The 19,592-nt window shown below is 52.9% G+C and overlaps 1 protein-coding gene across 1 annotated transcript in view; it reads left to right on the top strand.

Moving 5' to 3' along the window:
• The window catches only part of COL4A2 (collagen type IV alpha 2 chain), a 197,899-nt gene that overhangs the window by 161,332 nt on the left and 16,975 nt on the right, over window positions 1–19,592 (top strand). The window contains exons 29-39 of the mRNA XM_032246202.1: window positions 2,343–2,564; window positions 6,839–7,000; window positions 9,008–9,178; window positions 10,098–10,241; window positions 11,706–11,828; window positions 12,126–12,307; window positions 15,812–15,875; window positions 16,079–16,153; window positions 17,570–17,677; window positions 18,389–18,496; window positions 19,371–19,442. Of these exons, the coding sequence (XP_032102093.1) occupies window positions 2,343–2,564; window positions 6,839–7,000; window positions 9,008–9,178; window positions 10,098–10,241; window positions 11,706–11,828; window positions 12,126–12,307; window positions 15,812–15,875; window positions 16,079–16,153; window positions 17,570–17,677; window positions 18,389–18,496; window positions 19,371–19,442 (1,431 nt within the window). The remainder of the gene's footprint in view (window positions 1–2,342; window positions 2,565–6,838; window positions 7,001–9,007; window positions 9,179–10,097; window positions 10,242–11,705; window positions 11,829–12,125; window positions 12,308–15,811; window positions 15,876–16,078; window positions 16,154–17,569; window positions 17,678–18,388; window positions 18,497–19,370; window positions 19,443–19,592) is intronic.

The raw sequence follows: 19,592 nt of genomic DNA on the forward strand, positions 1-19,592 counted from the left end.
TGGAAGCCATGCGGACAGCTTTCCACCCACGATGAAACATCCTTCCGCAGGGTCCTGGGCAGGCTCTTCCAGCCTCTTCTGGAATCACGCTTGTCACCTAGGTCCTGTGGCACACTGGAACTCTCTTGTTGCTAGAAATTTCCTCCCTGGATACAGCCTGCCTCCCAGGTGTTCTTACTGGGCTGTTCCTAAACCACACAGTCGACTTCCTCATAACCACACACCCGGAGAGAGGGGGCCACATCTCTCACCGACGCCTCGTGAACAGAAAGAACTGACCCCAGGAACACACACTTTCCTTAGTGACAGCATTTCCATGCCCCTGGAATTCCCACCAACCTTCTAGGACTCCAGCTTATCAGGGTTCCTTTCCAGCCAGGCTCTAGAAGTTGTTAAAGCGCTCCCCACGTCTGGAATATCACACAGCACGCCGGCACTGTTGTGTCCTTAGGTTGAACGTCCTGCAGATATTCCCAGTGAACACTAGTCGAACCTGGCTCTCCCCTGACCTCCACTCAGACAGCGGCATTTAAGCTTCATTGAAGCCTCAGTGCAGACCTATGTGTCAGTCCCTGACAGACGGCATCTTTCTGAATTTCATGTGCAGCCCGTAGGGATGACCCTGCTTCCTTTCCTATGATGCATTGGGAAGCAGGCTTCCTGTGTCTGTATCAGGGCCCTGGAAAGAACAACTCTGCAAAGGAAGTCTCCATGCCTCTGCCCCGGAGGGTGGGTCTCTGTGGTTTTGTTGCCCTGCTGGAAGTGTCTAAATATTTAAAAAGTGCAGCATTGTCACTCTCGTGATTTCATATATGCTAAATTTAAGCATTCGTGATTTTGAAAGTAGGATAATAATTCTTGAGCAGCTTCCTGCTGTGAGCGTGAAGGTGCTCTAGCGATTATGATTGGCGTGCATAGCTGTGTGCACATGAACTCCATACAGGGCCCCCTGTAAGGGGAATGGATGGGATGTGCCCTTTATCAGGCGATCTGGGCAGTTGCCCATGTGAGCTGGAAGCCTGTCCTACCATGAAATGTGAACCCCTACATCATGAACAGGGAGGCTGGGGCAGGCCGGGGGTGGGTGGTGATTGAGGAACGGATCAGTTTCTGGAGCACTTGTTGCTTTTTATGGTGCTGAAATATACTTCTGTCACCACATGCGGAAGAGGATAAAACACCCAATTCAAGGATTGCAAAAAACAGAGTCCATTCCAGTTCTGAGATCCACGCATGTAAACCCAAGTGCCCGGCTCCCTGGTACAGTTGGTAACATTGCCAGGGAAAGTCATGTCTCTTCATTGTGTGAGTAAATCACACCGTTAAAACTCGGAGTACGGTCCCACTGATTAGTGTCAGCTGAATCCAAATCCTTTATTCTGTGCCAAGCACGGGTGCACCAGTCACTCCCAGCTCCTCATGAGCGGGGCTGGCTGGACAGGCCCAGGAGGACCCAAGGCCCTGCTCTTTGAATCTTTTTGGTGAGATAGACCCCGGAGAACACAGAGAACATTCCCTTTTCCATATCCACATGTGGGCGTGCCGAGCCTGCCGTGTACCTGATCCTGTCCTGCAGAACCACCTGCCAAACTCCTCATCGCAGGCTTCTCTGCTGCGTGCACAACGGGGCGAGGGGGGTGGGTGACCTCAGAAGCCTTTCCTCCTGAGCGCAATGTGACTGTCAGCTGTGGGAGTTCATTCGGAGGCCATATGAGGGCTGGCTGTACCGAAAAAGGAAGTGACCTGATGAGATCATTTTATCCAGTGGCACCCATGAAAGACACAGGACAGCTACCTTCCCTCCATCCACAGAAGGGAGTTGGTGGTTTTCAGTACAATAGACGGTGTGTTTCCAAACAGACAGGGACAGGTTTCTACCAGGGAGATATGATTGTTTCTACAGTGGGCAGCGTTTGGGCTCTGACGGCCCTGGTCATTACCGCCTCCCTGGGATTTTCCATCCCAAAGCGCTGTTCCTCACTCACCACAACCTAGAAGGTCCCACAAAAACTATGCCTTGGGGCTTATGTGCAAAGCAGGGGAACCCATGAATTATGCAAATCCAGGTCCAAGGAGGCGTTCTTATGGGCTTGCCCACCTTTGCTCAGTTTTAGGGCTGGGGGCTGCATGGCAGGGGGAGCAGAAGAAACACAACCAACAGAACAATGTGGTGAGGTTGTAGCTTCCAAGAAGGGTGACAGGGACAGGGCCTCGAGCTGAGGAATGCCTTCTGAGGACCCCGTAGGCAATTTTTTGCTGTTTCCAGCCTCTTTTTTGACACTTCTCTTAGAACGCCATCATGGTAACTTGGTGGTTTGGGGCCCACCTATGTTTCCTTTTAGGGTTCATAGGACCCCGAGGATCCAAAGGTGCAGCGGGCCTCCCTGGCCCAGATGGACTCCCAGGTCCCGTCGGCCTGCCAGGTCCAGACGGGGCCCCCGGGGACAAGGGCCTTCCTGGAGAAGTTCTGGGAGCCCAGCCTGGACCACGGGGAGATGCTGGCGTGCCTGGACACCCTGGGCTGAAAGGCCTTCCTGGAGACAGAGGCTCCCCTGGATTCAGAGGTAAGTGCCCCATGGGGGAGCCAGAGGCCCCATCCCAGCTACACAGTGGCTTCCAAGGAGGAGCCGGTCCCTTCCGGGGGATTTGGTAGGAAGCAGCAGGGCCCCGTGGTGCTGGCCATGCATACCTTCCCCACATTGTTCCAACGCTCCTTTAGAATGTTTCTATGTCAACACTGTGATTACATCCGGTAGCCAGTGTGGTCTGGCCATCTGAGACCTTTGACAGGTATGCATTGACTGATGTCATCAGTTCTCAAGTCGCACACGTCTGGCCATGACAGGCTCACTGGCTTTCTCAGCAGACTGTACAGTTGGTATGAGGAAAAGATGGGCCTGACCCTGCTAGGTCAGAGGTGAAGAAGGAAAATAGGAAAAATCTGGAATGCCATTTTATTGATGTAAACATTAATACTTTTTAAAAATATCTTAATGATGTTTACAATGTTATCAATGTATCTCTGTCAGAGTAGACAGAGCACCCATGGTTTCACGAGTGGCAGTGGCAAGGCATCCAGTGGCTTTAAGGGTTCAACTGATGCCAACTTGCCTTTGGGAACACCAGCCCCGAGCTTTAATGGAAGGTGAGGCCATGAATGGCAGGTGGTCGCACTGGGGGAAGCCCAGGCTAGGGACTGCGAGATCGCTGGAACCTGCCATTCAGTGTCCAAACCAAAAATGAGGCTGGGCACAGTAGCTCACACCTGTAATCCAACACTTTGGGAGGCCAAGGCAAGAGGATTCATTGAGCCCAGGAGTTCAAGACCAACCTGGGCAATGTAGAGAGACCCCATGTCTACAAAAAAAAATCAAATCATTAGCCAGGCATGGTGTGCACCTGCAGTCCCAACTACATGGGAAGTCCCACACACACAGTCACTTATGTACAATACGTTCACACATGATCACACACATACATGCCACACCCACACACGTGTCTATGCATGATCACACACACACCACACATACCAACACATGTGCCTATGCAGACTCAACATGATCACACATATACTGCACATACCCACACACATGCTTATGCACATTCACACATGATCATACACTCACACATCACACATACACACCACACATACACACGTGCCTGTGCACACACACATGATCACACACATACCCACCACACATACCCACACACATGCCTGTGCACACTCACACATGATCACTCACCACATACCCACATACGTGCCTATGCACACTCACACATGATCACACACCCACCACACATACATACATGCCTATACATGCTCACACATCACACACTCACATACATACCACACATACCCACACACGTGCCTATGCACACTCACACATGATCACACACATACCACACATACCCACAGACATGCCTATACATGCTCACACATGATCACACACATACACACCACACATACACACATGCCTATACATGCTCACACATGATCACACACTTAATACTCATCCAACCCTGAACCAAGCCAGCTAGAGCAGGTCTCGCTTGGTGAAATGACAGGTGGGGAGACCTTGTGCTGGGCCATCCAGGTCTCCCCTTTTTCAGGCCTCCTGACTCCCTGTGTCATTTATGGAAGATAAGATACAAACCAGCACTGTCTGCAGACGCCGAGGACTCGGTGCTGAGAGATGGGCTCCATGTGGCAGCCTTCCTGGTGGGCACTTAAATGAGTTCCCGGAAGGCAAAGTGAAGGACGCACGTAGGTGGCTCGAGTGTCCACCTGCAACCCAGCTGTAAAACTCCTGCCCCAAGGTCTTTGACATAAGGGTACTTCTGGTAGAATTTTTGTAACTTAATTACTTCCTGCAGGCTTCAGAACGTTTGAGTGTGAAGACAAATGGCAGCAGGCTTGCTTTCAATGTCTTATGAAGGTCCTCACTACGATCAGCGTCACCTTATGACGTTAAGCCTCATATGCCTTGTTAGGCAGAATATTTTGGATGGTAAAAATCCTGACTCCCAGAGCATCAAAATTCCAGGTCACTATTTCAGTTTCAGTTCTGCTCACCAGTGCGACAGGAGCAGCATGCAGACGGGTCCTGCTTCTGTTCGACTGGCTGAGCGGGCAGCCACAAACACGCACATGTGCGCCCTGCACTTCCGAGCAGAACTCTCGGAATAAAATCATGCCACATCCACAGATGAGATGTGATTTTGCTGAGGGAGGCTGATTTTTAGCAGTTGTTCCTTTTTTAACAGATAGTCTATAAATGGAAAATAACCTGAAATAGCTCCAAAGAAATAATCACAAAGCGCCTGGTGCCTGATTTTTGCAAGGCAGTCCCTTGCAGGGGCAGCGGGGATTCATGCATGTTCACCCGCAGCCTTGCTGTCCACTTCCGGGAGGGGCAGCGCTGGGAAGCATGCCCAGACCGCCGCCCCGGCTGAGGCCATCTCGCCTGCTCAGCTCCTGGGTTCCCCTGCAGTCCGTGTCCCTGGGTTATGGATGTTACCTTGTGTCTGTCAGGTCCCCACCCCATTGTTCTTGTCATTGAGCAGGAGTGGAGTGGATCTGCCGTCACTGCCAAACCTTTACCGCCTGCAGTGCTGCCGCCTGCTCATCACAACCATTTGCACACACTAACAGTCCATTCCCCCTGGAGCTCTTCAGTGTCCTCATTTCCCACAGTACCACCGGAGGGGTGAGAATCCATGAGTCCGTGCATCTCCGAGCATCTCATTTCAGACGTGGCTTCGAGTGCGCCTCCTGCTCAGTCCGCCTTCTCCCTCGCTGCAGGCTACGGCAGTCAGACAGCGCAGAGTCAGCAGCCTGACTCTCGGTCCTGGGTTGGTCCAGGACTGACCGGGTCCCTTTTGTTGCTGCCCCCTCCTGTGCATCCCCGCACTCGTCTGCCTCCCTGTCCTGGACCAGCCCTGCACACCTGCAGGACGGCTATGAGGCTGCGTGAGAGTGAGGACCGGAAAGTCACGCAGGAGTGTGCACCTCCACTGTTACAATCAGAGAGCACCTGCAGCAGGCGTCAAGCTCTGAGAAGAGAGGGGAAGATGCCTGGATAGAAGGAGGTCCAGGGAGCTAGTGTTAAAAACTAGAAGAAAATAGATGCTCCTGATATCTGACCACTGGGCAGGACAGGATATTCCAAACCTAAAAATGAAGAGAAGAAATCACACATGTGCACACACACCCACACACACAATATATGAAATTTGGATATAAACGTCAGTATCCTACACATCAAAAGTAAAATTAAAGTTTGAGCAGCAGAATAAGCTTTACAATAGATAATGAAGAGAAATTCATCAGTGTGTATGAGGAATAGTAAAATCTATCAGAAAAATATCAAAATCCCCAAAGGAAAATCGGAGCAAAGAGGCGGGTGTGGTGGCTCGTGCCTGTAATCCCAGCACTTTGGGAGGCTCAGGCGGGCAGATCGCGTGAGCTCAGGAGTTTGAGACCAGCCTGGGCAACTTGGCAAAACCCAGTCTCTAAAAAGAAAGAAAGCAAGGGAGAGAGAAGATATGAGCAAAGACCTAAAACTTCACCAAAAAATAGTAACCAAGAGAAAGAAACATGGATCATACCCAGAACGAGCAGGCGGATCCCCCCGGTACCGTGTTTCACGGCATCATGACTGCCTGGGTTCCATGTTGCTTCGATGCTGGTGCTCAGTGCTGGGAAAACACTGGTGGAATAAATGGGTGCTGACTTTCTGAAATCAGCATGATGTATCTTTCAGAAAACATTAAATTAGTGTTTGCTTTGATACACGATGTCAATTTCTCGGGCAGTTTCCTAAAGGAATTACCCACAACGTGGACACAGATAAACATACCAAGAAGAGAAAACTCTCCAACTATTCCTGACAGTGCTGTTTGCAAAAGCGAAAAAAGTGGTGAGGACGCGATGGAATGTATTCGCTGCGTCCATATGACAGAGTTTTATTCATGCGGTTATTTTAAATGTTTGCAAAGACTATTTTTGAATGTGGCAAAATGTTTAAAATATAATGTTGAGTGAAAAAAACTAGGTTAAAACTGTACTTACAGTGCAGCCTTAGCTCTGGAATGCCTAGTTATTGATAGGAGTGGAAGAGGGCAGGGAGGAAGCATACTCAGTGGAGGCCACTATCCCGGGGTGACAGCGCGCGTTACTTTGATTTTACCCTTTATACGTCTTTGTATTTTCCTGATTCTCCAGCGTCCAGAAAAACATGAAGTCCTATTTTTACGGAATGAGTGTGTGGAGGGAGATGCTGTCTGTGATGAACAGCCCAGAATCGGCCCCCACAGCTCTTGTCTCTGATTCCCACAGGAAGCCAAGGGATGCCTGGGATGCCAGGGCTGAAGGGCCAGCTGGGCTTCCCGGGACCTTCTGGCCAGCCAGGCCTCTCCGGGCCTCCAGGACAGCATGGATTCCCAGGAGCTCCTGGCCCAGAGGGGCCTTTGGGGCTGCCAGGAACCCTGGGCCTTGAAGGTAAGGCTCCGGCCCTCCCACAAATGGGCGGGGTCCTCGCTGGGCCTGCCAAGAGAACCTGCACTGCCCTCCCTGGGAGCTCTCAAACTCTGTTCCATGGAACCCCTTAAGAGCTGCAGGGATTCCCAAACCAGAACATGGATTTCACCTAACAAGGAGACATAAACAGCCTGAGACATCAGTTCTTCCTCTGCACCTATTATATATATTAAAGGTCTAGGGAAGGTTTCATCAGGAAAAAAAAAAGAAATTCCTGCTGCAAAAGTTCAGGATCCCTGCTCTGATGTGGAGAGGAGAAACTTTCCTGAAAGTGCAGGTTGGAAAGACAGGTGGCTCCGTCAGGGAAGCCTGGGGTGGAGGCAGAGGAACAGGGAGGGGAGTCTGGCCTGCACGCCCATCGCACAGAGGCCAAGGCAGGTGGCACAGGCTGCCGAGAAGGCAGGCAGGGGCACAGCGTCCATGGCATCACCCACGTGAAGGGGCCGCCGCTGCCCAGGCCACTCACCTGGCACTCCGCACGGCCATTTTCCCAGGCTCCTGCATGTCACCGTCCGGGGAAACTGTCAGTGCAGGTTGGAGGAATGAGTAAACTTTCTCACATTTTTGTTTTGTCCAGAAAAACAACTTTTTAAGAAGTATTGTGTGTCGCCAAAGGACACTGTGAGTGGGAAAGACGCGATTGCCTGATGAGGGTGGTCTCATGGACCACGTTCACCTTTCAGAAACTCCCAATCTTACCAGAGCTCTGTTTGCCAGTCAGGCGACAGCTTTGTCCAGGACCTTAGCAGGTCTTGCTAGGGAACCGCCACGCCACTCAAAGATACACACTGGCTTCCCCCATGTGGGGCCTCGCCTATGTGCAAGAGCTGGGGGCTGGACTCAGGTAGGGCCGCTCCCCCAGTGCCGCGCTGGCCACTGGCTTCCCGGGGTAGCAAACCCGGGCCGGAGGTTCAGGTTCCTGTCTCAGTACCAACAGGGCCGTGCTGGTTCTCAGCTGCTGAGCACCAGCTAAACGCAGCTTTGCGTGGCGTGTACGAGACCCATAGGAAAGCTTGTCCTGAAGGAGCTTTAGGTGGGGGGAGAGAGACACACATGAAAAGGCTCCCACTCGGCCCAGACAAGCCAGCAGAACCAGGCCGCGCAGCCTCCAGCGACCCAGAGAAGGCAGGACAGGCAGGTCGGAGCAAGCCTAAGGGAGGAAGTACCCGGGAGAACGCTGGGACTGGGATGCGGGGTGCTCTCTGGGAAACAGGGATTGCCCCAGCACAGGCAGGATTGCCCAGGGAACACTTGGAGCCTGTGAACCCCCAAACCGGCTGGGGAAGAGAGCCTGACGTGAGGGGCGGGGAGTTTGGATAGGAAGATTGGGCCAAAGATTAGGAGGAGTGAATGCTGAGTTAAGGAGTTAGATCCTCGAGGCCCGGGGGACCTTTGGGAGTTTTTAACAGAGAAATGCCTTCAGAAGGATTGTAGGGACCCAGCAGGCAGCCGTTGGAGGCCTTAGAGTCGGGGGAGGCGGGAGGACCACTGTGGGCTGGGAGCTGCCAAGCTCACGACAGTAGCAATGATGAGGCGGGAACGCGGAGACCAGAGAGGACAGCAGCAGTGAATGGGCAGCTGGAGGGTCCCCCAGACCAGCCCCAGCTAGTGATGTTCTCAAGGAGTAGACCAGCTCTCGACTAACCCCAGTGATGGTGCCCCAGCCAGAGCTGGTAAGGCCCCCCAGTCACATAGCACCCACACAGCTTTGTCCCTTGGCTTCTGAAGGCGGCAGTAGGAAAACCATGTCGGCTAGCGCCACCAGCACAGCCTCAGCCTCCAGACAAAGACCTCTCCAGAAAGCCCAGCCCCGGGGTCCCACTCCTGTCACTTTGGAAAGTCACCCCAACGTGGAGATTTTCCACTTTCCTCCAAGAAGCTTTTCTTACCAAACACTCGATGCGGTAAAAGAAGAGAGGCTTCCTCTGTGTGTGTCCACCCTCTTTGATTTGCTCCTCTTCCTGACAGGTCTGCCTGGAGACAGAGGGGAGCCCGGCGACATTGGCGTTCCTGGTCCTGTGGGCATGAAAGGTGTCTCTGGTGACAGAGGAGATACTGGCTTGGCAGGAGAGCGAGGCCATCCAGGAAGCCCTGGGTTTAAAGGAATTGATGGAATGCCTGGGGCCCCCGGCCTAAAAGGTAATTGTGACTGCGGCCACCAGATCACTTTGTGGGGAGGTTGGGTCTGATAAACTCCGACGTAGGACAGCTGCACTGCGCACCTCTATGGGCCGTGGGGCTGGCCTCACACTTCTGCAGGCTGGAGGCCTGTGGACTCCCCTGACCCAGGAGACGGAAGCCCCAGGACAGCTGGTTCATGCTGCTTAGATGCAGGTGGGACCGATGTGCCTGACAAAGCCAGTTTATGAATTTACCAAGACAGACGGCTCCTCCCTGGGAAACGTCATCTCCGTGTAAATATTACCCTCTGCACAGGGAGGTTTGTGGAGAGGTCCACTCTGGAGCCTGGATTCAGATCCAGAGGTTATTTGGTGAACTTGGAACCAAAGCAAAGCAAAGTGGTTGGTTACGGGGACAGGTTTATTTCAGCACAAGCAGGCCGGTCTGGAAGCAGAGCCCTCCAGCCCGTGAACATTGCTGGAGACACAGGGGTTGGTCTTTTCATTACTGGAGACACACAGGCCTGTCTTTCTGCTTCTGAGACACCTTGGCCTGTCCTTCCGTCGCTGGAGACACTGGTCCGTCTTTCTGCAGGCCTCTGTCGCCTTTTCATGCCAGGTGCTCCCTTCTGCCTTTGTCTTGATGGGCCGGCGGGCGGGCATCACCTTCAGATTTCCCTCCTCGTCTTCCTGACTTTTGTATGTTTCCCTGTTGCCAACGTCTGGCCTGAAGACAGGCTGACTCCAGAACGCTGTCTGTTAATAACAGAGGTCAACAGAGAGAGCTGCTTAGAAGGTGGTATCCCTGGAAATCCCTCTTTTAGGTTCAGAATTTCTCACTTGAGTTGCACTGCCGAAATGTTGTGGAGACGTGAGATTGAAATGTCCTGTGCATTTTATTTGTGTCTAATCCAACACTTTTCTTCTTTCCTCTGAAGGAGAAAGAGGCTCGCCTGGGATGGATGGTTTCCAAGGCATGCCTGGACTCAAAGGGAGACCGGGGTTTCCAGGGAGCAAAGGCGAGGCTGGATTTTTCGGAATACCCGGTCTGAAGGGTCTGGCTGGTGAGCCAGGTTTTAAAGGTATGTTCCTCTGTAAACATCCTCCTTACCTGGTCAAGACCCTTGTATGATGGCGTAACATTGCCCAGAATGAATTTTTGAAAGCCCACGCACCCAGGAACCCTACAGCTAGAAGCTGATAAACCAAACAAAATGAACTAACAAAAACTCAAGGCTTTCTCCCTGCCTCAGCACACTGACCATGTGACCAGGGAATAATCCTAACCAAAGGAAACTCTTGAGAACCCAAATGCTGGCATGGCTAAGAACCAAATATGTCATGAGAACATAGTCCACCGTGATTATACATCAATCAGCTGGTTCCGAAACCCTTATTACTCTCCAGAGTTACAGCTTTTACAAGTTTTCAGCAAAATAGAAATTGCAATTATGGTGCTCATTTTCTTTTTAAGATTTTTCCTCACACCTGCATTTTCAGATAGTCTTCATGTTAACAGATTTCAGACTATTTCAGGCAAAAAATGCCATTTTAAAATTAGGTAATTTTCAGCTCCACAGTAACTTTTTCCTGAAGCCTCCTTAGGGAGGAGTTAACCATGTTGGGTGTCCGTCCCTCCAATGGTGGGCAACCTCTGTCCATGGGGTGTCCGTCCCTGCACTGGTGGGCATGCTCTGTCCATGGGGTATCCTTCCCTGCACTGGTGGGCACGCTCTGTCCCTGGGGTGTCCGTCCCTGCACTGGTGGGCATGCTCAGTCCACGGAGTGTTCGTCCCTGCACTGGTAGGCACGCTCTGTCCATGGGGTGTCCTTCTCTGCACTGGTGGGCATGCTCTGTCCATGTGGGTGTCCGTCCCTTCTCTGGTGTGCACGCTCTGTGGGGTCAGGACCAATTTATGATTTTGATCCCATCAGTCTCTAGCCTAGTACTGAACACACAGTGAATGCTTAGAGAATGAAACTCAATTATTTTCACTCAGCCAAATTTCACTCACTTCTCCAATGAGGATGGATTCCGGGACATCCCCAGCCTGATCTAGCACAGTTTCCCGCCCGGCCAGCAGCTCCGGGCCCCCCCTCCTGTAATTCCTCAGCTCCTCTGAACCCCGCAAGACCTCCCTTCCATGCTTCTCCTCCCTGTGAAGGTGCCTACAGGAGGCACAGGGCTGGCGCCTTCCTCACGGGCCTTCCTGCTTGGACTGAGGCACATCACGGTCTCATCAGAGCACACATGACAAAATGACCTTCTCACAAAACATACTATGGCTGTGACTGCTCCCTCTGCATCTGCTGGTGGGCACACCTGCCACCAGGGAGGTGCTGTGTGCTCAGCCACACCGGCCTCGGGCCCAAGACCCTGGAGTCACCACCCAATTCCGACTACTCCGATGGAGAGGAGAGGTCTCTCTCTGACGCTTCCCCGCTTGGGGGAGACGTGCAGCCCCCATGGCCCAGGTCCAAGGCATTCACCTGTGTCCTGCACGGGCTGGAGTTCCCAGGAATAACAGCACTCTATTCCCTTCCAGGCAGCCGAGGGGACCCTGGGCCCCCAGGACCACCTCCCAAATTCCTGCCGGGAATGAAAGACATCAAAGGAGACAAAGGAGACGAAGGGCCTATGGGGCTGAAAGGATACCTGGGCGCAAAAGGTGAGGCTTCTGACCTGCCCCAGGGCCCTTCTCCCTGCCGCCCGGCTGGCACCTGCTCCTACGCCCTTTGTCTCCAGGATGCCCATGCCAGTTTCCCCATGCTTTTTGTCTCTGGGTGCCCTGCATGTTCACAGCCGGTGCAGGGTTGTTCTCTGATGCCAGAGTAACCCCACCTTCCCGTCTTCAGATTCTCAGCACTTAAGACAGCAAAATGCATCCGGGTTGCAAAATTGAAAACTTCAGGAAGGCAGGCGCTGCCTCCTCACCAGAGTGTTATAGGCCGGGGTCTTCCTGCAGGTATCCAAGGAATGCCAGGCATCCCGGGGCTGTCAGGAATCCCTGGACTGCCTGGGAGGCCCGGCCACATCAAAGGAGTCAAGGGAGACATTGGAACCCCCGGCATCCCTGGTTTGCCAGGATTCCCTGGGGTGACCGGCCCCCCTGGAATTACAGGATTCCCAGGATTCACAGGAATCCGGGTGAGTGAGTGTCTTTTGCTCCCCTGTTCTGTGAGCCCCTCTCCCGTTTGCTTGTTGATGAACATGCTTTGGTCTGGCGTTTGCTAGGGTGAGAGTGTCAGCGGCAGGTTCGGGGCAGCCTCGGGCTTGGCAGGGTCGACACAGCCCTGTAAGGCGCTGCTGCACGTGGACACTGTGGGGATGTGATGTGAGTCCACCCAGCTGCCGTGGCCCTTCTGTGGGCTTGTGCTGGGTGAAGCATCCTGTCTGCATTTTCCATGGGGGCCTTGAGAGAATGAAACGCAAATCTCCAGGGCTCAGAGCTCTAAAATTGAGCACATCGGTGACACCAGGCCTGAGAGCCCATGGCTGAATCAAAGCGTGGACCTGGGGCCGGGCAGCCTGGCTTCCCAACCAGCCGCCATTCGCTCAGGCTTTGTTCCGCAGATGTCGGCTGAACTCTTGCTGTGGGCCAGACACGCTGCTGTGATGGTAACAATGCTGACCCCGACCCTGTGCAGGGCTCTCACTTCTCCACACCTCCCTCAGCTGCAGGATGAGGGAGTAGCTACCGTGCAGTTCTCTTGAGTGCTGTATAGACAGTGTACGTAACATAACACAGTGTGGCTCCCCACAGACTGCATCTCCTGGAATTCCATTTCTATCCCCTTTCATGTAAAGATAGTGTATTCTCACAGTCCCCAGCACACAGCTGGCCTTCCCAGAGGGAGGGGCACATTGGGAGCAGATCAGAGGTCTGGGTCCCTTGGTGTGATCCCTTAGTGGCAGGCCCAGATCCGCCCTGTGTGTCTGGCCCACCTCGATGTACTGAATTCTTCAGGGGTCTTCCTCCCCTCACTCCCAAAACCTGGGGCTGACAGGATCTTCTAGCTGATCTTGTGTGCACTATTCAGCTCACTTTAAAAAAGAAAGATGTCAACCAGTTGCAGTGGCTCATGCCTATAATCTCAGCACTTTGGGAGGCTGAGGCAGGCAGATCACTTGAGGTCAGGAGTTCAAGACGAGCCTGGCCAAAATGGTGAAACCCCATCTCTCCCAAAAATATAAAAAATTAGCTGGGTTTGATGGTGCACTCCCATAATCCCGGCTACTCATGAGGGTGAGGCAGGAGAATCACTTGAACCCAGGAGGCAGAGGTTGCAGGGAGCTGAGATCATGCCACTGCACCCCAGCCTGAGTGACAAAGCAAGACTCCATCTCAAAAAGGAAAAAGCAAGACGCCTGTGTGCCAAAGACACCTACTACAATATCCAGTGGACCTTTATTCATAACAGCTCGAAACTAGAAAACAGCCCAGATGTCCATCAACAGGGAAAAGAATAAATGAACATAGGACATTCAGACCGGACACAGTATTACCTGTGCCTTTTATCTCCACACACAGGAATAAAATGAGAATTCTTGGTAAAATCCAACAACCTAACTACATTTTCAAACTTTATGTTGAACAAAATAAACCAGAAACAGAAAAGCGCACATGATTCAGTTTCGTGTATGTGAAGCTGCAGAATGGGCGAGGCTGTTGGACAGGGGTCAGGAGCACCGCTGCTTTAGAATAAATGCACGTGGTAGATTCAGACCAGGCACAGCACTGTCTGTGCATTTTACCTCCACACACAGGTCACCATGATAGAGTGCTGCCCATCCTCCATGTCTGTGAGTAACATGTGAGTTGAAATTCACTAGCGGCGCATTTCAGATGACTGCACGTGGCTGTATTTAAGTCATGCCTCAGAAAAGTAAACTGTGAAAAAGAAAAATTGAGCATCATCTAAACAAAGGTGCAGCCTGTGAATACCCTCCCCCTTCCTCGAAGAAAGGAGTTTTTTTTTTTTTTTTTTTTTTTTTTTTGAGACAGAGTCTGGCTCTGTTGCCCAGGCTGGAGTGCAGTGGTGCAATCTCAGCTCACTGTAACCTCCGCCACCCAGGTTCAAGCGATTCTCCTGCCTCAGCCTCCCTAGTAGCTGAGATTACAGGCCCCCACCACCATGCCTGGCTTCTTTTTGTATTTTTAGTAGAGACAGGGTTGCACCATGCTGGCCAGGCTGGTCTCAAACTCCTGACCTCAGGTGATCCACCTGCCTTGGCCTCCCAAAGTACTGGGATTACAGGCACGAGCCACCGTGCCCAGCCTAGCTGTATTAATATTGCAACAGCTCATGTTAGGCCATGCTTGGGCATCGGCGCTGTAGCACTGAAGTCTCAGTGGCACCAAGGTAAACCAGAATGCTCATGCTCCCTCTGGGGAGGAACCACTCTAGACAGGAAAACTGTGGTTTCCAGGAAGCCACAGATCAACCCAGGCATCTTCCCAATCTCCTCACCAGCCTCCTGTGTCGCTCTGGAGACGTTTCCCACTGTGCACAGATGGAAATGCACAGCCCCCATACCTGTGTTATAATCTAGAGGGTACATTCTACAATCTGGCTGCCCAAATTGAAATCCCAGTTCTGCAACTTTCTGGCTGAGTGACCTTAAGCAAAACCTTTCTGTGCCTCAGTTTGTCTGTTGAATGGGAAGTAATGGTGGCTACCTGGCAATGTTTTTTTTTTTTCTGAGACGGAGTCTCACTCTGTCCCCCAGGCTGGAGTGCAGTGGCCCAGTCTCGGCTCACTGCAACCTCCACCTCCCAGATTCAAGCAATTGTCTGCCTCAACCTCCCAAGTAGCTGGGATTACAGGAGCCTGCCACCATGCCTGGCTAATTTTTGTATTTTTAATAGAGATGAGGCTTCACCATCTTGGCCAGTCTGGTCTTGAACTCTTGACATCAGGTGGTCCACCCGCCTCGGCCTCCCAAAGTGCTGGGATTACAGGCGTGAGCCACTGCGCCCGGCCACCTGGCAGGGTTTTCATGAGATGTGAATACACTCTCAAGACGGGGTCCACCATGATTGCCTGGGAAAACGTGAGAGAGCGAGGATGTGGTCAGAGTCACCGCCGCCACTGACGTCACCGCACCACGGTGATGGAGACCTGGGCCACTGATGTTCTTAATTAAGATGCATTTGCCAAGCTTGTTTCATGTCATCACTTAGCAGTTCCATACAAACAGCAAGCCCAGGCACAGTGGGAGGCGGAGCAGGGAGGATCACTTGAACCCAGGAGTTCAAGACCAGCTGGGACAACATAGCAAGACCCCGTCTCTACTAAAAATTTAAAAACTATTAGCCAGGCATGATGGCTCACAGCTGTAATCCCAGCTACACAGGAGGCTGAGACGGAAGGATGGCGTGAGCCCAGGAAATCAAGGCAGCATTGAGCTATGATCACGCCTCTGTACTCCAACCTGGGTAACAGAGCAAAGATCCTGTCTCAGAAAGAAAAAAAAAAGAACAGCTACACAGACCGCCTATGATACACACGGAAAAGCTCAAGTTTTCTGCAAAATGACAAAATCACAAACTTTGAGTATTATTGTTAGCATACTGGATAAACAGGTGCGCTAACTTCAGAATTACAACTGACTTCACAGCCTTCTGAGATGGTTCCCGTCTGTCTTTAGGGTGACAAAGGAGCCCCAGGGAGAGCAGGCCTCTACGGCGAGATTGGCCGGACCGGTGATTTCGGTGAGTGTCGCCCGTCCAGTGAAAACCGGGAGCCCACGATTCCGAGCCCTCTGAGCGTGTGAGGCAATGTCAGACCTGCAAGTGCTGTTAGTTATTTTAAAGCAAATTATTATTGTTAGGAATATAACAAAATAGAAGTTGCAAAACTCATGACCTTCCCAACAGGAAGCCCTGTTCTTAGCCATCTTTTTTGCACATTACAGGTGATATCGGGGACACTATAAATTTGCCAGGAAGACCAGGCCTGAAGGGGGAGCGGGGCGTCACTGGAATACCAGGTACGCAAGTTGTTCTCCGTTTCTTCATCTTCAACGGCAGCACTGAGCCTTTGTCCAGGAGCCTGACTTGCCAAACAGATCAAATTTGGTAACTACCAGAAAGCGCTTGATAGTGAATGAGGTCTTCAAGCCCAATGTGCAAGAAAGACTGTCATTTTTAATTAAGTTAAAGTGAAGGCAAAATCAGGACGTCTTCCTCTCTCTCTGTCTCTCTCTGGTACTGAAAATAGCCAGAATGGACACTCGGTGGATGAGAGTCACTGCAGTTCATGAAGCATTACTGTTGAAAAGCTAGCTAGCGTCCCAGCTCCCAGGACACCTGAGGCTGTGCTGCAGGTGGTCGCTGACCGGAGCTTCTCAGAAACAGCCAAGGGTCCAGGAAATAGGGCGTGGGAGTCAGGCTGTCTCTTGGGAGAGACACCAAGGCAGCTGCCCAGCCCAAGCTAACTGAAGGGGTGGGTCCTGGGGTGGCACAGCCCCTCCCTTCCCTTCTACACACTGCTGAGGTTCCGTCCCTGAACTCCTGCCTGCAGTGACATCTCAAGGGGCCTGTGATAGTTTTCTTCTCTCTGGAGATTTTCTTTATGGGAGACCCCACACTGCTCAAGTTGCTGGAGCCCCAGCTGCTTGTAGGGCTGGCCTTGGTGGGAGGGAAGAGGTCTGTCTGGGGTTGGCCAGTGGGGAACTGCCAGGCTAGTTCTTTGTCTAGAAATTGCTCTAGAATGGAAAGACGTGTTCAGTTGAGCACAGCATCAGAGCACGGCCGCTGGGAGACAGGTGCCCGTACTTAACCAACCCTCCCGGGCTCCTTTGTTACCTGTGCCCTGGGCTCCCCGGTGGCCTCCTCCCAGGTGACAGGGAGCTCTGCATGCTGAGCCATCGGGCACTTGGCTGGCTGTGTCTCCCACCCTAGGCCGTCACTCTGGCCATCAGGTTTATAAAGACAGAAACAAGGACCGTCATTGTCCTGTGTCTCTAATGAAGCCTTCACTTGTTCAACTGAAAATGTGTCAGGGAAGGGATGCTGCCCCTCCCCCTAAGAATTATTTTTGCTGTTACCCTTTGAGCATTTTGTTTTTTGTTAAACTCTGGGCCCAGAAAGGCCTTGGAGTGGGCCTCCCCTGTGTCCATCACCAGGAGACAGTATCTCAGAGCTGTGGTCCCACAGCAGAAGGGTGGGGCCGGCTGTGCCCAGTGTTCTTGGGGGTGTCCCGTTTTCCCTAAGACAGTGAGGGGCGCATTGGTGCTGCCTTGGAGACTGGCTCAGAGGGGCAAGTACGTTCAAAATCAGCTGGGGGGGGCATGGCAAGGTGCCTCTCCACTTGGGGAGGAGCAGCAGTGTGGCTCTGCCACCCTGGAGCCTGCAAACAGGGGCCCAGTGTCTGCCTGTTCCAAGCAGTGTGTCTGTGGTTCCAGGTCTGAAGGGATTCTTCGGAGAAAAGGGAACAGAAGGTGACATTGGCTTCCCTGGGATAACAGGCGTGACTGGAGTCCAAGGCCCTCCAGGACTTAAAGGACAAGCAGGTAAAATCTGCAGCCACAGCACCGTCCTCAGGCAAGCCCTCCTGAGACCCCAGGACAAAGGCAGCCAATGCTGTCAGATTCCTCCAATCACACCCAACCCTGGAAGCTCGCTCATGCCTGCTGCTCACTCAGGAGCCTTCCTTAGGGCCGATGGCATGGAGGGAAACAGCCACCTGGGCTGGGGGGAGACCTGAGAATTGGGGAGAAGCAGGGGGATGGACGAGAAGTGAGCCTCTGTCTCTCGTATAGAAGCCAGCAGTTTGTAAGGGATCCCTGCATGAGTTGAATATGCCGAACCCCCGTGTGAACATCCCAGGTTGGAGAAGGAGAGTGGACAGTGGGCTGGCTTCCCGCGGGGCTGCTGCGCCCTCCAGCTGTTTACCCAGCACTGGGGAACGCCAAGAGGCTCATCTATCCAGGCGCTACCTCCTGGTCCTCTCCAGACATCCGTTTGGATAATAGGGCAAGAATTAAAACTACATGCTGTTTTCTCTCTGGCAAGGCTGAGCAAATCCTACTGAAATTGCATGTGGGGTCTAAGACCACCTGCATCTCCAGCTTGAGGGACAGTTCTAAGCTCTCATCCAGCTGGCACTGCAGCTCCTCCGGCCCTCAGCCCCTCCCAGAGCGGCTGCCCCTCCCGCCAGGACCTCACCGGACAGTTCCCAGGGTGTCCTGTGTGCTCAGACTTAATGCTGTGTTCACCCCCAGGCTTTCCAGGGCTGACCGGGCCACCAGGGCCTCAGGGAGAGCCGGGGCGGATTGGACTGCCTGGTGGCAAAGGGGACGATGGCTGGCCGGGAGCTCCAGGCTTACCAGGTAAGGCCATGCAAAGCACGCCGTCACCCAGAGCCAGAGTCGTGGGCTGTGCAGGAGGCACCGCTGAGCAGGCCAGCCTGTCTCGGGGCAACTTCTAAGGCCCATCTGAGAGCAAAGGCAGGTTTGCTGTGGCTTACGGCGGCCTGCACCAACACAGCAGCACGGAGGATGCTGGTGCCCCAGGCCACTGGGAATCAAGTCAGATGCACAGATCTGCCCAGGCTTCACCTCCTAGAAGGATGAGCGACAGCCTCCCAGAGAGGCTTCAGGTTCCACCTGTCATCGCCACACGGGGATGCATCACGAGATCAGGGTGCAGGAGCGGCCCCAGCGTCCCACGGTGCTGCACAGGCCACCCCGGGGCCCCTCACAGCCCCCTTGCAGCCCCGAGACAGGCCGCCCTACCATGCTCACTGCCCACATCACAGAAGGAGTTGCCACCTGTTTGCTGTGTTCTGCTTCAGAAATATTTACCCTCAGAAATCCAGAGGGAATAGAAATGACGCAGGTTGTCCCAAGCAGCTTTTACAAACCAAACGTACAGTAGTGGCCAAGCATCAGGAAAAGGCATGGGACATGTCACTCCCCAGCCCCCTTCTGGCCTAGCTAGTCTGCAAAAAAGATTCCATGAAAGGTATTCAAGTTCAGTGGTTTTCCTAGATGGCATAAGCATGGTTAGTTTACATGTTGTGTAAGTCAAGCGTGTGGCTTAGCTGCTTCCTATTTGTGAGGCTTTAGCAGGATGGTATGGGTGACAGTATCAGGTGACAGTTTCAGAGCCAGGGAAACACATCTGAATTACCTGGAGAGTTTCTCCCACCCAGACCCCCTGTGCCGTCCTACACATGAAATAACCGTGAGTGACACCCCACAGGTTTCCCTGGACCCCGCGGGATCAGCGGCTTACACGGCTTGCCAGGCACCAAAGGCTTTCCGGGATCCCCAGGTACTCTGCGCCAGCCCAGCCCCGCGTCCCACACAGAGGCGTGGAGGGTGGAGACTCTGTGCTGGGTCTGCCCTCGCAGACTTCAGGGAAGGAAGGGTCTTAGGGAGCAGGGCGGGCTTCCTGAAGGACTGATCATCCCTGAGGGACAGG

Source organism: Sapajus apella, unplaced genomic scaffold, assembly GCF_009761245.1.
Source record: "Sapajus apella isolate SASKATOON/1434 unplaced genomic scaffold, GSC_monkey_1.0 scaffold60, whole genome shotgun sequence".
In the NCBI taxonomy this organism is placed as follows: domain Eukaryota; kingdom Metazoa; phylum Chordata; class Mammalia; order Primates; family Cebidae; genus Sapajus; species Sapajus apella.